The sequence below is a fragment of the Carassius carassius genome, chromosome 29, assembly GCF_963082965.1.
Source record: "Carassius carassius chromosome 29, fCarCar2.1, whole genome shotgun sequence".
NCBI lineage: Eukaryota > Metazoa > Chordata > Actinopteri > Cypriniformes > Cyprinidae > Carassius > Carassius carassius.
In genome coordinates, this window is record NC_081783.1 from 13,673,026 (window position 1) to 13,687,940 (window position 14,915).

General features: G+C 37.0%; 1 protein-coding gene across 4 annotated transcripts in view; it reads left to right on the forward strand.

The window, feature by feature from the left end:
• LOC132109654 (leucine-rich repeat and immunoglobulin-like domain-containing nogo receptor-interacting protein 2) overlaps nucleotides 1–14,174 on the forward strand; it is a 383,416-nt gene extending 369,242 nt beyond the window's left edge. For all 4 annotated transcript variants that reach the window (XM_059515916.1, XM_059515917.1, XM_059515915.1 and 1 more), the window contains one exon: nucleotides 11,288–14,174. In XM_059515916.1, the coding sequence (XP_059371899.1) occupies nucleotides 11,300–13,147 (1,848 nt within the window). In that variant the 5' untranslated portion in view covers nucleotides 11,288–11,299 and the 3' untranslated portion in view covers nucleotides 13,148–14,174. The remainder of the gene's footprint in view (nucleotides 1–11,287) is intronic.
• The last annotated feature ends 741 nt before the right edge of the window (nucleotides 14,175–14,915 follow it).

Sequence of the window (14,915 nt, forward strand, 5' to 3'; positions counted from 1 at the left end):
GATCCTACTGAATGCTGCAGTATTGAACAGGGTTGTGCACAATACAGAATTGATTTAAGAATGCCTGCATTTGAAAATTATTATAAAAGGAAGTTGTGAACATGAAGTCCGATTTGTGAACACGAAGTGCACAAAGTACAATTTGATCTTGAATGTAAGGAAATGCAATTTGAATTCAAATTAATTAATTTAAATAGAACCTTGTTTGAAAGTTTATATGCCATATATATATATGTATATATGTATGTTTTACATTACGATTTGAAATAGATCAAATTTTATATGCATTTCTGAATTTTGTAGTAATATTGAATATCTGCAGGGCCATACTATTTTCCATATTTTCCAATAATGAAAACAGAATTAATATTGAATCTTACCACAGTCATTCTGAACCCTCAGCATTGTTATTCTGAGCGCTATTGTGGTGATGTTGAGCACTGGGAAAGTTCTCAACATTCAATAAAGTTCAATAAAGTGTCAGCAGAAGGCAGATAAAAAGCAAGCCTTTGTACTTAGCACTCCAGCACTGGATTTTTTGTGATAGGTGCAGCTGTTTTCCTTCACATACTGTATTAAAGCTACTGGCTGTAATATATCAACTCGTAGCATTTTGTGACCTCATCCAAACTGATGACAGACATGACGAATGAAAACACACTGCTGTGACAGCCCTTATTATTATACCGCACTATATGGCACTAGAGTTCATCCAAGTTGATTATCTCAGTAACCCTCATTAGAAAGAATACAGCAATCTATGTGCTGTAACGTATCAACCACAAATTTATGCAGATAAATCACATGAGACATCATTAGAGAACAGGACGATTTGTCTGTCATTGTCATCTTAGCTCCAAAATCCCTATGCCTCTTTCACTTTCTTTTGACAAAAAGCACACTCTCCAAAAAACATTTCAGATCAAAAGATTAGATGATGGACTTGGTCTTACAAGCATTATCCAAAGCCGCAGACATGTGGCTTACTGATACAATTCATATCTATTATTCAAGGATCATTAAAAAACAGATGTCTCGTGGATGTGATGGACTATATTTGAATGTTTAACTCAACTTATTTACTGTAAATGGCTCTCAAATGAAATGCTAATCTCTGTTTAAGTGACTGATATGCAGAGAGAGTGTCTCTAATGCCAGCAACATCCATAAAAAAAGATGAACAAGATGCTCATCCACTTCAGCCTGACATCATAAATCCAAGAAGGACATTGACTCCTAATATTATTAAAGAAGCTTACCATGAATACCTGAATTAGGTTTTTTTTTTATTTGATCAGATAATGTTTAAAAAAGGTTTTCTGTCTTGCAGTCAATACTTAAGCTTAAATGTATTTAATTAGTTTTTATTAGTATTATATGTTCCTGTAGCTCAAGTGGTAGAGCATTGCCTTAACAAGCATTGCCTTAACAAGGTTGGGGGTTCGATTCCCCGGGAACACATGATAGGTACAAATTAGCCTAAATGCACTGTAAGTAGCTTTGGATAAAAGCGTCTGCTAAATGCATAAAAAAAAATGTTATAATGATGGATGGATGGATGGATGGATGGATGGATGGATAGCAAAAAGAGTAGAATTCTTAGCAGAAAGAGATGGAGGACCATTCTGTTTTTGAGCTGGATTCCAGCTGGGATTAGTGAGAGCTTGTCAAAGGCACTGCTCGGGCAGGATGAAGAGATGGAAAAAGCTGGTACGCTGCTTCTTTCATTTGATTATGAGCTTCTCTGAATATTTGCACATCTTATAGCAATGATAATGGCTCTGGATGGGATTGGATATCTCTAACTGGCTGTTTCTCGTTTTTCGTCTTGAGTAAAGGATGTGGGAGAGCGAGAGAGATGGAGCTGGTGCTGTGTTTTGAGGAGGCAAACTTGAGAGCTGTTGTTTTGAAGTATCATTAATGCTTGATGCCTCTAGTTTCATTATTTTTTTCAGTGCTTTCCTTTGGAAATGTAATTTCATACTCTACAAGATGTCATTTGAAAAATATTCTTCTCAAATGTGTGCATAAATCCTATGAGAAGAGAGACTGCTTTATACGACAGGCTTCATTGTCATTATCTAACTTTCCAAAATCTAACTGCATTCAAATCAGGTCTGTACTATTTTGTTGTGGGATGTGGGGAGATTGTCAGTTTCCTGTGCTGTCACTGTTGTTGGACAAAGTCAAGAGTTTGTGATCATACACCCCTGATGTATTCCGAATATAGTCTAGCCCACATTCATGACTAAAACGCTTAAGTGAGTGAGTGTGTGCACATTGACTTCATAACACACACTTCAGCTTCCCACACGGCCCCAGCCTCTCTGAGACCACACGGGCTATACACACGCTTGCTGTTGCTTCCTGCTGACACTCCAAATGTATTCACGCTGAGAACAGAAGGCATCTGTTTCCTCTCCGTTTTTACATTTTCTGACGTATTGGATATGTTGGCTGGCTTTGTTACTGTCTATAATTACATACAGCTTTTACACTACCTTCAGGAAATATTAGCATAACCACTGATGCTTTAACGTTTGACAATTGTTCTAGCCTTCCTCTCCCCTATATCTTTATTTTTAATTGTTTATAGGACAATAGCTCTTTGAGGCTACAACTTAATGCTTAACCTTCCGAAAATGTTGCTCCTCAACCATCGGAAGCCATCGGATTTGATGGTACTGATTTTTGCCATTTTTGAAATCCTGTTAGTAAAATTTTTAATGTTATGATTATATAATTTTTTTTTAATTTTTTTGGTGATTAAAAAAAAAACAATTATATAATCATAACATTAAAAATAAAAATTAAAATAATAATGGAAATCATAATACAGAAAAAAATAATAATACAGGCTCTAGACATCTTTAAAACTGGCTAACTTTCATGTTTAGCTATAGTTAGGTTTATGTATAAAATATATCATAGTTATCACAATAAAACATTGGATTTGTTCCTCTACTACTTTAGTTTATAGTCATAGGAACACCAAAGTGTGTGGAAAGTGCCTTCCTGTACCTTCTGTATCCCTAAGGTATATCTCTCAAAGATCACTGATGTTTATGATGTTCATGAGAGGCTCTCCAGTCCAAATTGCATTATATAAAAATGCATTTAGTAACATTGTGCAAGGTGACTTGTGCGGGGCTTGTGTTGCTGGACCAGCTGTGCCAAGCGTTCAAGTGTTGACTATTACCTTTAAAAGGTAATTCAAGTCAGAAGTGTATTGCATGTGCTCCGCATTTCTGTGTCTCACTCCCTCCACCAGTTCAGCTGCTACTGTGTGTTAATATTCTCTTTTAACAGCATTTTATGTAGCACATTAACTTGATGAATTATATTAACTTATTCATTCATTTTGAATGGTGGCCGAATGACACCCAGAAGCCATTAATTCTCATTGTTTAGAACTTCCTACAGAGAGACAAACCTACAAATCTGTTCCAGCCTCACTTTGCCTCCAAGTCTCACAGCAGGACTCCTTATAAAAAAAAATAATAATACTGTAGGGAACTACGCATAAGTGTAGTTCCCTATAGAAAGAAAGCTCTGCCGTGAGCATAAATGTAAGTAAGTTCAATAATCTCACCACATGAAATGAGATACTATGTTAAAACCCTGTAGGGCTTAAAGGCTGAGTTAGTTGTTATTTTAAAAAGGTTGAGGATTTCTAGCTCCAGATACTGAGCCAGAATTTATAAATGATATTTATAGCATCTTCTGTTTTAAATTGATATCAGTCGATTTTCGCTGAATCTGTTCACAAGTTTGCATTTAATTCAAATCTTAATTTACTGGTTCTTTTGTAATTGTTCTTGCAAATAACTAGCAATGTGAAAGAGTGAAGTTGCTCCAGTTTATAAAATTCAATTGCTTGTGTAGCATTTTATTACCTATATTTAACATAAAATGTTTATTTTAGGCAGAAAATTGCACACATAATTTATTGAACTAAGTCTTAGTTCAGTAGAGACTTGCTTATAGAAATAATAAAGGATTCTTATGTCTAGGATAGCTTGGTTTGTTCAACTTAACCACAGCAGCTCGGTCAGAAGTTCACTACTGTAAAGTGATGTGCACACAAACATGATTAATTGATTACCAAATCGGTTTAAAATTTTCATTATCGATTGTTATCAATTGTATTGATTTATTGATTGATTTTATGTTGCAGCCTTATCCCTATCCCTGTCTTATAATGACTTTATTACAATATTTATTAAATAAAACTAAATTGGTGCTTTGATGCCAATAAAGGTATTATAGCCAAACGTTATGCACGGCTTTTGAGTTCTAAATGTGAGTGCATGCTAGACTCGATCAGTTCTTTATTTTAATTTCATCAATTAATTTTTCATGGGAACTATTTATTTAAAACAGTTAACAAAGAAACATGCCATTATGCTTGGCCCAATGAACTAGTTGAACTAATTTTATTTTTAAAAAATCAGTTTTTGCAGGCTTCACTGAACCTGATAGTAAGGAAAGAAGGAGCGTAAGGAAATGGCAGTTGAGTTACACTCTACTTCTTGGCTGCACTCTTAACAGAGGGTTATCGGTGAAAGGAACAAGAGAAGTGTTTCTCTTCCTCTATTGCTTTATCCCTAATTAACGCAAGCTCGTTCCTCCTGATGAGCTCTGTGTAAAGTGTATGGTTAGTCGCTGCATAATTAGTGGGGTTTTCAGATTTTGCCTTTGATTCTCACAGTCAGAGATGTTGATCCCACCTCACTTCCTCAGCGGGGGCGGCCAATCGTGCTGCTGCAGCAATTGGAGCCCCTCACAAGGGGTGTTGAAAAACTGTAAATTGCTCTTCGGGGCTTTTTGTTACCCTGTATGAAATTCACCTCGCAAAACAGATAAATAAATCAAACTCTAGGTCAGAGACAGCTTTAGAGAAGCAGAGTCATCAAAAATGATGCAATTTACCATCCCATCAGTTCTGTCCTATTAATAAATAGATAGATATATTTAAAATTGCAATATAAAATAAAATAAAAATATATATAATATAATAATATGATATAAATATAAAATAAATGCTACAGTTTTTTATCCTGCTTATACTGACATGATTTTCATTATAATGGTATTTTTATAAAATTATATTATTTTATATAAATTATATATATAAATTGTATACAATTTTATAAAAGAATTTGTCTTTAATTTATTTATTACAAATTTTATTTGATTATTTTGTGTTTTAAAAAGTAAATAGTCAGTCATATAGGTATTAGAAAACAAATATTTGTGTTTACAAAAGCATTTCGCTACCTATCAAAGCATCTGTTAGTAAAAAAAAAATAAATAAATAAAGAAAATCCAGTACTTATTGTTTTGCTGAGGATATCTTGGATTAAAAGGCATTCCCCTTGGCCTGTCAGTCAAACTGGATTAAATAGTTGTGTATTTAAGAATCGATGAACTTGTCATTTCTGCATTAAGTCAATCTGGTATTGGTATTTTCAATTTATGTACAGAGGTGCTTGTGATTGGATTATGTGTGGAAACTTACTATGTAAATCTGAATCAATAGTAGAAGACATTGATTTATTTTTGTCAAGGGGCCACTGGGGTTTCCTGTCCACTTCCTTGAACCACTGCATGTGGTGTTTAACAGCCTCCTGGAGAGCTTCTCAAATGCTAACATTATTGAACCTCCAACAACTGGCTAATAGATGTGACATCACAATATCCTTATACTGCAAACCTGCTGTAGCCGTTCTCAGCCAAGAAGATGACATTTTGATAAAGATCTCCGGAGTTCTCCTTACTTATGAGCTGCAAGAAACTTTTGACTCCCCATTACCAGTGGCTGTGAGGATATCACACAAGCCTACTAAAATGTTAAGGGCTAGATGTTCAACCTTCCTCTGTTTTAACCTCTTGAGTTAATTACATCTTTCCTTCAGGGTAGCATCGTTAGAAGATATGAGACTCATTGCAATAAAGCAATGATTAAATAACGTTAACAATTATATTGATGTGAACACTGAGCTTACTGCTAGGACAGAGCTGGCAAACGGAGACGTCCATGCCAATGCTGATTATATTTACTGGAATATTTTAACCCAGTACAACAAAACATAATTTGTGAAATCCATATGTGTTTGTATTAGAGTATTATAGCATGCATACTAGCTATGCTCACCAGGATAGAAATCTCACTGCCTTTGTTTTAGCTTGTTGTCTTCTAAAAAAAAACACTAAAAGTGTGAAAAAGGGAAAAAACACATGCTATTTTAGGCTGTACTTCTAACACATCTGTTTGTGTGAGGTGGTTGTTTCTCTAATGATTCATGTCCAGCTGAGGCAGGTATGTTGTGTACATGTATATGCATTAAAAGAAAAAAAAAAACTCAAAGTATCTGGCATATAACCTATAGTTTCCTTAAGTGAAGTCTTACCAAACCACTCTGTAAAAAGCATGATGGGATATATAACATATATTGATATTTTATATCAATAAGTTATAAGTTAAAAATTTATTTTAAATTTATTTTTTAAAAAATATATATTTATGTTTAAAATTGTATATTTGTTGAAATTTTTTTTTGTTTTTAAATCCCATGCTACATGTACTGTGTTAACCTAACTGAGACTTGTTATAGCACTTATATATCATAGCTCTTTTTGTTGTTTTTGATTGCTTCCACTGTCCTCATCTGTAAGTCGCTTTGGATAAAAGCGTCTGCTAAATGAATAAATGTAAATGTAAATAATATGGGAGTGCCCATGCATGCAAACAGTTTTCCAGAGCTTTGCCATGTTCACTACAGGCCATTTGAAGATATAATGTAACTATTATCAAGCCTTTTCTTAATGGTGAAGTAAACAAATATATCCACAGGGCTCTTGCAAGGTGTGGCCATCATATTAGGTGGTCCACATCAGAAGGACCAAGATAGTCTGTGAGTGGAGATAGAGCACATCCTGGCTTAAAATGACATTTGTTGCTTGATTGCACAGGAGTCCAGTTTGTTATCTAAAGCCTAAAACTGCCAGGGCAAAAGACCGGAAAATGCTGGAGAGCCCATGTAAGGGTATTAGACTCGGTTCTAGTCTGGTTGACAGAGCCAGGGAGGACCATTCACACACTTTAAGCCGATCACAGCCCAGTCAGGACAAAACACATGCCCCAGGTGTTTAAATGCTATCTTTCTCTCCCTATCTCTGAAACTGGCAGGCATTTACATTTCAGCACATAGAAGAGTAACTGAAATAAATTTGCAAATTGAATGGCAAGCAAAATACATCATCACATATTAAAGAGAACATGTCATTTATGAAAATGTCAAGTTAGATATTTTATAGAATGATTATGATTGTCAAGTCATTATCAAAATTGGCCCAATTTATTTTCTTTATACATGTTATTATGAAGCAATTGTGGGTGAAATCGTGTGAGCAATTAATTGTTGCACTTTTTTCCAGAGTCAAAAGAAAATGTTTGTCTTCGTAAAATCTTATCATAATGACTTTCAGTTTCAGTTGATTACACCAATGTTTATTTTTTTTCAACCTCTCCTTTATAAACACCTGTCAAGGAAACACCTTAAACTAGTTTGTACAAATTGGTTTGCTTGACTCCTAGCTTGGTGGTCTGTTGGCTTGTTATAGGGGGGTTTGAGCACTTTTCAATCTGGGAGAACAGGTAGACCAGCTGAAGACCAGCTTAGACAGGCTGTGAGATAATTTTAAGATAGCTAAGACCAGTTTATTTATTATTATTTATTTTTTTTTAATTCATTTTTAGAGCAGAGATACTGATAACTTTTCAGAGTCCAATCTAAACCCAATGGATTATATCACACCCAATCCTACTTATTTATTTAAATAGCATTATATGTATAGCATTACAAAATAAGATCAAAACCATTGTGTGGAATGCTGTAATTAGCTTATCCAAATCACCTGAGATTTAAAAATGTGTTATTATCATGAGGCATGAGTAATGAACAAATGTGTTGTATGGATCTGACAAAAGACCAACTGGTTCCATATATAACTCTCCCAGATAGTGGCGATCAATACGGTATTGAATAGCTAGCAAAGAAGCATCTCAATTCAGCTTGAGGGAAATAGCCAAGAAGATCAGTGCAAGGTTAACGTAGGTACAAATTGCTGATTAAATGTGAAGTGTCTTTGGATGTGTAAATGCGTGTTTGTATACGCTGGTCTGTCAGTTTCTGTGAGTATGTTTATGTTAGTGAAAGAAAGACTCATTTTGTCATGTAATAAGTCTCCTGATACAAATAGTGTAACGTCGTGTATGTGTTTCTTCACTTTGAGCAACTGCACCTTGGAGACGCGTGTCAACACAAGCTTAATTCTTCAAATTGCTCATTGTGGGAATCTAAACATAGGCCAACTATGAGCGAGAATGTGTTCTCGTCATATCATACTAAGTTTCATGTATATCTATTCTATTTAGTTTCAGGGCATAAATGGCAACGCTAATAAAGCTAGAAATAAAGAGGACAGCAAATTCTTTTTTTGTGCTGATTAGCATATATTTTGGTCAGGCCAAACAGACACTCTGTCTAAACAAGGAACAGTTGTGCAATATATTTTTTTCCATCTTTTTTTCAGTTTTTGCTGTGTTTCACTGGTCTTTGTCTGGGTAGAGGTAAAATACGGTCAATATTTAGACCTATGTATACGTCTTCTGTCATATATTGAGAGTGCATACATGTTTTAAAACTCAACCAAGCTGTGTTTTGTGCCTGCAGGGTTTCTACACCTCTTTTTCTCTCTTTTAAATTTAGTGTGGCCCATGACACACCAGATGAGGTACTGTGTCTGTGCACTTTTCACAACTTGTTTCACAATCTGTCTGGTTCACCAGCATACACCCACACACTTACACACTACTCATCGTTGAGCTTTGCAGATACTTATTTTTGCATTTTCTACTTGAAAATCACTTATCTTTGCCAAATGTGTAGGAACAAAGAAATTGTGTTTACGTCATTAAACTCTAGTTCATTATGAATTCCTGACATTCATTCATTTTTACTGTTCACTGAAGGCTGCAAAGTTTTGTCTTTTTAATGTTAATTTAGATGATTTATTGTATTGTAAATTCCTATGTACAATTTACAGTGCACAGGTTAAAATAACCAGGAAAAAAATTAAATTTTTAATCTAGCTCTCATAAAATGTCCAAATTACATTATAGTTCATTTAAATATTGTATACATCAAAAATGAACACACTTATAATAAATGGCACTCCTTTGAATATGTTATTACTTATGTCCTCCTATGGTTTTCTGAATTGCCCTATTATGCAAACCTGCCCTCTAGAGGTCAAACGTTGACATGCACATCCCACAATTCAAAGCAAGTTCATACCAGATGCAGTGCAAGTGTAAACTTCATGTGAAACTGCATATTTACATAAACAATCAAAAAAAACACATGCACACTTAGTCACACTGCAGGACGTTTATGAAAGTGTCTCCACATGCATCATGTGTGAGTGCTTGTTTTTGCTGATGCACACAGGCAGACACCACTGTGACTTGACTGCAGTGGGATTTTTCACATGATGCTAAGTATGCTAAAGCCCCCAAAAAAAATCCTCCAACAAGAGAGAAGAGTAATCACACTGCCAGGGCTTCTAAAGTCAACAGGAAATGTTGTTTGCATCCCATTTTTACTAATTTGACATATTTCCAGTTTAAACATGATATCAATGAGAAATATTTGAGGTTGGGGCTTGATTTTGTCCATCAGGTGGTTTTCACCACAATAGAGCCAGGTAGATTAAGAGTAGGGGTTAAAAAAGTACAAGATGTCAGTCTAGAAGTAAGGTTGTTTCAAAGAATTCTAGGAAGTTGTTTCATGAGGCATAACACAAGTTATTATATTTTGAAGAGTATTAAGACCACCAAGTTCCACAGAAAGTAAAAGAGGTTGATTTTGATTTTCATGTTGACTTTAAAATCAAGCCTTTTTATGAAGGTCTGAGAATAATATCTGACAAAGTTTAGCAACAGGTAAGAGTGACAACAGAAAGAGGCCAACATCAAGGTCACAAGTTTAAAAGAAACAGTACAGGTGGTTCAAAAACAAGAAGTTGCACGTTTTATTTGCACTTGGCTATTGTGTTTGGCCTCAAATGCAGTCAGAGTCTCTTTTAGAGGCGGGCTCACGAACATAAACAGATTTCGAATTTGGATGAGTGTTGATGTCAGGACAGAAATTATATGATTTGTTTTGAGTCTTGTACAGAGGTCGTATTAAGGTGAATGTCTAAAAAAGCAGTAAATGTGTTTTATTAACCTCTTGAGGTCTCATTTATTCATCTTTTCTGCCTTTGTAATAATCTACATAATTGTGTCTGTAATGTCTGCACCAGTGGATTGTACCCTCCAACTATTTATATTTATGATGCGCCAGAGAGCAGTTTGGAAGTCACTTTAATCCTAGTTTGTCTTGTGTCTATATGTTTGTGCTGTACAAATGATTAATGTATAGTCTTTGAAAGTTCTAAGGGAGATTAGGAAAAATAAAGGCAAACTTTGTTCAAGGCTGAAGTGAATGGTTTTTCTGTAGACATAATGAATAAAATCTGTCAAACAACAAAATAATTTATGCTGCTATCCACTTTGAAACTAAGAACATATTAAGTTAAGTTAACTGTGTAAATTATGGTCTTTGTTCTCTTATTAATACTCTGAATGCTTATATTAAATTAGCTTTTAATGAAAATTAATTTAACAATTACTTTGAACAGCTCTTTTAAACAGGTATAATTCTGTGTACTACTATTAATGAGCATAGATTTTGTGAAAAAGATTTCGATTTAAAAAGGAGCTTTAGGAAAACTGCAAAACCACACAGAAATGCAATGGCGAGAAAGTCCAAATCTTCAAAAGTACTGAACCAACTGAGAAAGAAAAACAGTAGGACACCCGCAGGGCTGTGAATTCATGTGTAAACAATAAAGAATCAATCCATGCACATACAAACCCACAAGCAAGAACTGAGGCAGTGTTCATTTGTATGAGCATGGCTACACTGATCAGCTAGGTTTTTTTTTTGCAATACAAACAAATTCATATCAAGTCCACTGAGTGGTGTCTCCTGCCATTTTAGATGAAGCCATGTTGTGCATAAAATGTTACAAGACACTAACCAGTATTGATAAATGGGGTTAAGTACCTAGTTTAGACTTTTTATTATTATTATTTTGCTAAATATGCTAACTGTATATTACTTATGGCCTCTATGCAATGTTAGTTCAAAACTTTTTGTTTTTCTGTTTCTTTCAGAGCCATGACAGTATGGTGGACTGTTTGAGTCGAGTCATGCTGCACACAGCCGTGTCTTGCTGGCAGCCTTTGCTGGGGCTGGCCCTGGTGGCCGTGTTCGTGGGCTCCACTCTTGCCTGCCCCGCTCGCTGCGAGTGCTCCGCCCAGAGCCGCTCTGTCATCTGCCACCGTAAGCGCTACAACGCAATCCCTGATGGAGTCCCAACTGAGACACGAATCCTTGATCTCAGCAAGAATCGTATTCCAGCCGTCAACCCTGATGACTTTGCTGTCTATCCACACATAGAAGAACTGGACCTGAGTGGGAACATCATTGCCTACGTTGAGCCCGGAGCCTTCAACTCACTCTACAGCCTCCACACACTAAGCTTAAAGAGCAACCGTATCAAGCTCCTCTCTCTAGGCGTCTTCTCCGGCCTCTCCAACCTGACAAACCTGGATATCAGTGACAACAAAGTTGTCATTCTGGTGGACTATATGTTCCAGGACCTGCGCAACCTCAGGTCATTAGAAGTTGGAGACAATGAGCTGGTTTACATCTCCCATCGGGCCTTCAGTGGACTACTGTCACTGGAGAGCCTGACGCTGGAGCGCTGTAACTTGACGGTGGTGCCCACAGATGCCCTGTCCCACCTGCACAACCTGGTGAGCCTACATATGCGCTACCTCAGTATCAGCTCTCTACACCCCTACTCCTTCAAGAAGCTCTTCCACCTCCGTCATCTAGTGATCGACAACTGGCCATCATTAGATTTGGTCCCTGCTAATACTCTGCATGGCCTCAACCTCACCACGCTTTCTATTACCAACACCAACCTGTCCACTTTCCCTTACCAGGCTCTTCGCCACCTCCATTACCTCACACACCTTAACCTCTCCTACAGTCGTATACGGATGGTGGAGGGTGGCCTGCTTCAGGACCTGGTGCGATTGCGTGAGCTGAGGTTGGCTGGGTCTCAACTGGTGTCTATCGAACCCTACGCTTTCCAGGGCATCCGCTGGCTCCGTTCGCTAAATGTCTCCCACAACCGCCTTGATACCCTGGAGAGGGGTGTTTTCCATGCTCCTGAGGCCCTAGAGGTGCTGTTGATCAACAACAATCCTCTGTTTTGCGATTGCCGACTCATGTGGTTGCTGCAAAGGCGCCATTCCATTTCTTTTGGTGACACCCAGCCCGAGTGCAGCACTCCGGAAGGAATACACGGACGCCCCTTCAAGGAGTTCAAAGAGACCCTGCTATCCTACTATGTGACCTGCACCAAGCCGAAAATCAGAGAAAACCGGACTCAGATGGTGTCCGTGGAGGAGGGACAGTCAGCCCGTTTACACTGCAGCGCTGAGGGGTCCCCACGGCCCACTATTTCCTGGGTCACCCCACGCCGGAGGCACCTGACCAACAGGAGCCATGGCAGGGTGATAGTCCACAACAATGGTTCATTGGATATCAAGGCGGCGGAGGTTCAGGATGACGGTGTGTATATGTGTGTGGCCTCTAACACGGCAGGCAATGACACTCTTATGGTATCACTGGCAGTGAAAAGTCTGGGCTCGCTGTATGCCAACAGGACCCAGCATTACACAGATACAAGCAATGCCACTGCCAATGGTACCAACCTCCCCAATGTGACCTTTGGCCTGGACCTAAAGACTATCTTAGTTTCTACAGCCATGGGCTGTTTCACATTCCTAGGAGTGGTTCTCTTCTGCTTCCTGCTCCTGTTTGTATGGAGCCGAGGAAAAGGCAAACATAAAAACAACATTGATATTGAGTACGTGCCACGCTCAAAGTCCAATGGGACCTCTGCTGAGGAGGTGGACCAGGGTGCTGGGCCACGTCGCTTTAACATGAAAATGATTTAAGACGTTGAAAGTAATACCAGTGGGAATTTACCCTGATCTTTGTTTCACAAATGCTACCTGGAACAGGACTCCTTCAAACCAATGCCAGGAAACTCAACAGTCCCTAAGATTCAGTCCAGGTTTTGGTTAACCTTGGACTTCACTGGATGCGCAAAGGGAATAATATGTGTCAATAATGAACCACTTTCAATTTGTATGAAACCCTCTTGGTAAGAGGGGATGTTCATCAACACTCCAACACAAATTGTGTACAGAACCAATTTGTAAAATTCAAGTATTACTCTTATTTGCCGAGACTCGCACATGCTTTCTCACTGCGACTAACAGATGATCGGGAATCTGTTCTCTCCCTCATTATCCTGCATATATGTACGTAATGCCCAGTTATGTATGTGTATGTTAACATGTATAAACACTTTCTTTTGTTGCATTGTTCACAAAATGCAATGACCGCCAAAATTTGAACAGGCCTTGATTTGAAGGAAATACTGTGTGACCAAGCCATCGTCTTTTTACTCAAACTGTTTGAGGATGGAGGACAAAGGGCTTTAGCGGGTGTGAAATGTTACTCCGGGGAACATGTGTGCTGTTTGTCTACCCCAAGTTTTTCTCCTGATATGCAGAATATTATATTTGTTTATAATCTGGAGAAAAAAAAGAAGAGAGATTATTTATTAGCAAAGGCCTTTACGTTCAAACTCAATAATACAAGGTGAAGATTTTCAAATGGTTTGAATTCATGATATTTTCCCCTATGATTTTGCTGCAAATATACACATTAATTAATACACACCATTTTTAGTTGTGCTCTTGTCCATTTCTGTAACTCTAACCCCTCATCTGGTGCAAAATACAAAATGTCTCCATTTCCAGTCAATTTACAGTTATTCATTTATTTTTTTATAATTATTTTTCTTTCCTTCGCTAGTAAGAAATTCTGACTTTGTTGTGGTAGTTTCTCATTTTGTTGTTGAATCATTTAGATTGTAAACAGTTTAAAGTAAAAGAAAAAATACATGTATGTGGAATAAAGAATATTATTTGTATTCTGATGTTGTATTTAGACATCTAATTGCATATATATTATATTTCAATTTATATTTTTTCTAACTGCTAAGTATGGTGTTTCTTTGGAAATGGTATATTTTATACATTTTGAAAGACAATTTAATTACATATAATTTAAGTGGTTTGCATATAACTCTGCTGTTCAAACACTGTTAGGCAATCTGAGGTTGAACTAAAGAAATATACATTTAAAAAAATTTACGTGAGGATAAGATGAAGCCGAATGCTGCTGAAATAAGATACTTTGCATGTATTGTCTCCACAGCAGGAAGCACGTTATCTAGAGAAACATCACTAGAAAAGCTGTTAACCCTATGACATGAGGGAAATGAGTAGGAAAGATACATCCATCATGCCAATGAACAATGTGCTGAGAAACACACTAGGCATAAAAATCACAGTGGATGATAGCAATAATTATACAAATTGACAAGGGAGATATGTTTTTATTGCTTCTTAATTGTTACTTAGAACTTTTTCCCCCATAGTAGTTCTTTAAAAATGTCAGAACACAAACATGAAGTTACCCGAACAAGTGGTGTCTCTGTGTCTTAAAACCAGGAATATAAGTCTGTGCACTAACCATAAAGCCACCCATCAAAGCAGAATTCCAACTACTGCCAAGGGAGACCTAATTTGAGACCCTGGTCTGTTTTGTAACTCTGTTGATTTCCCCAAGGACATTACGGGGCTACTGGCC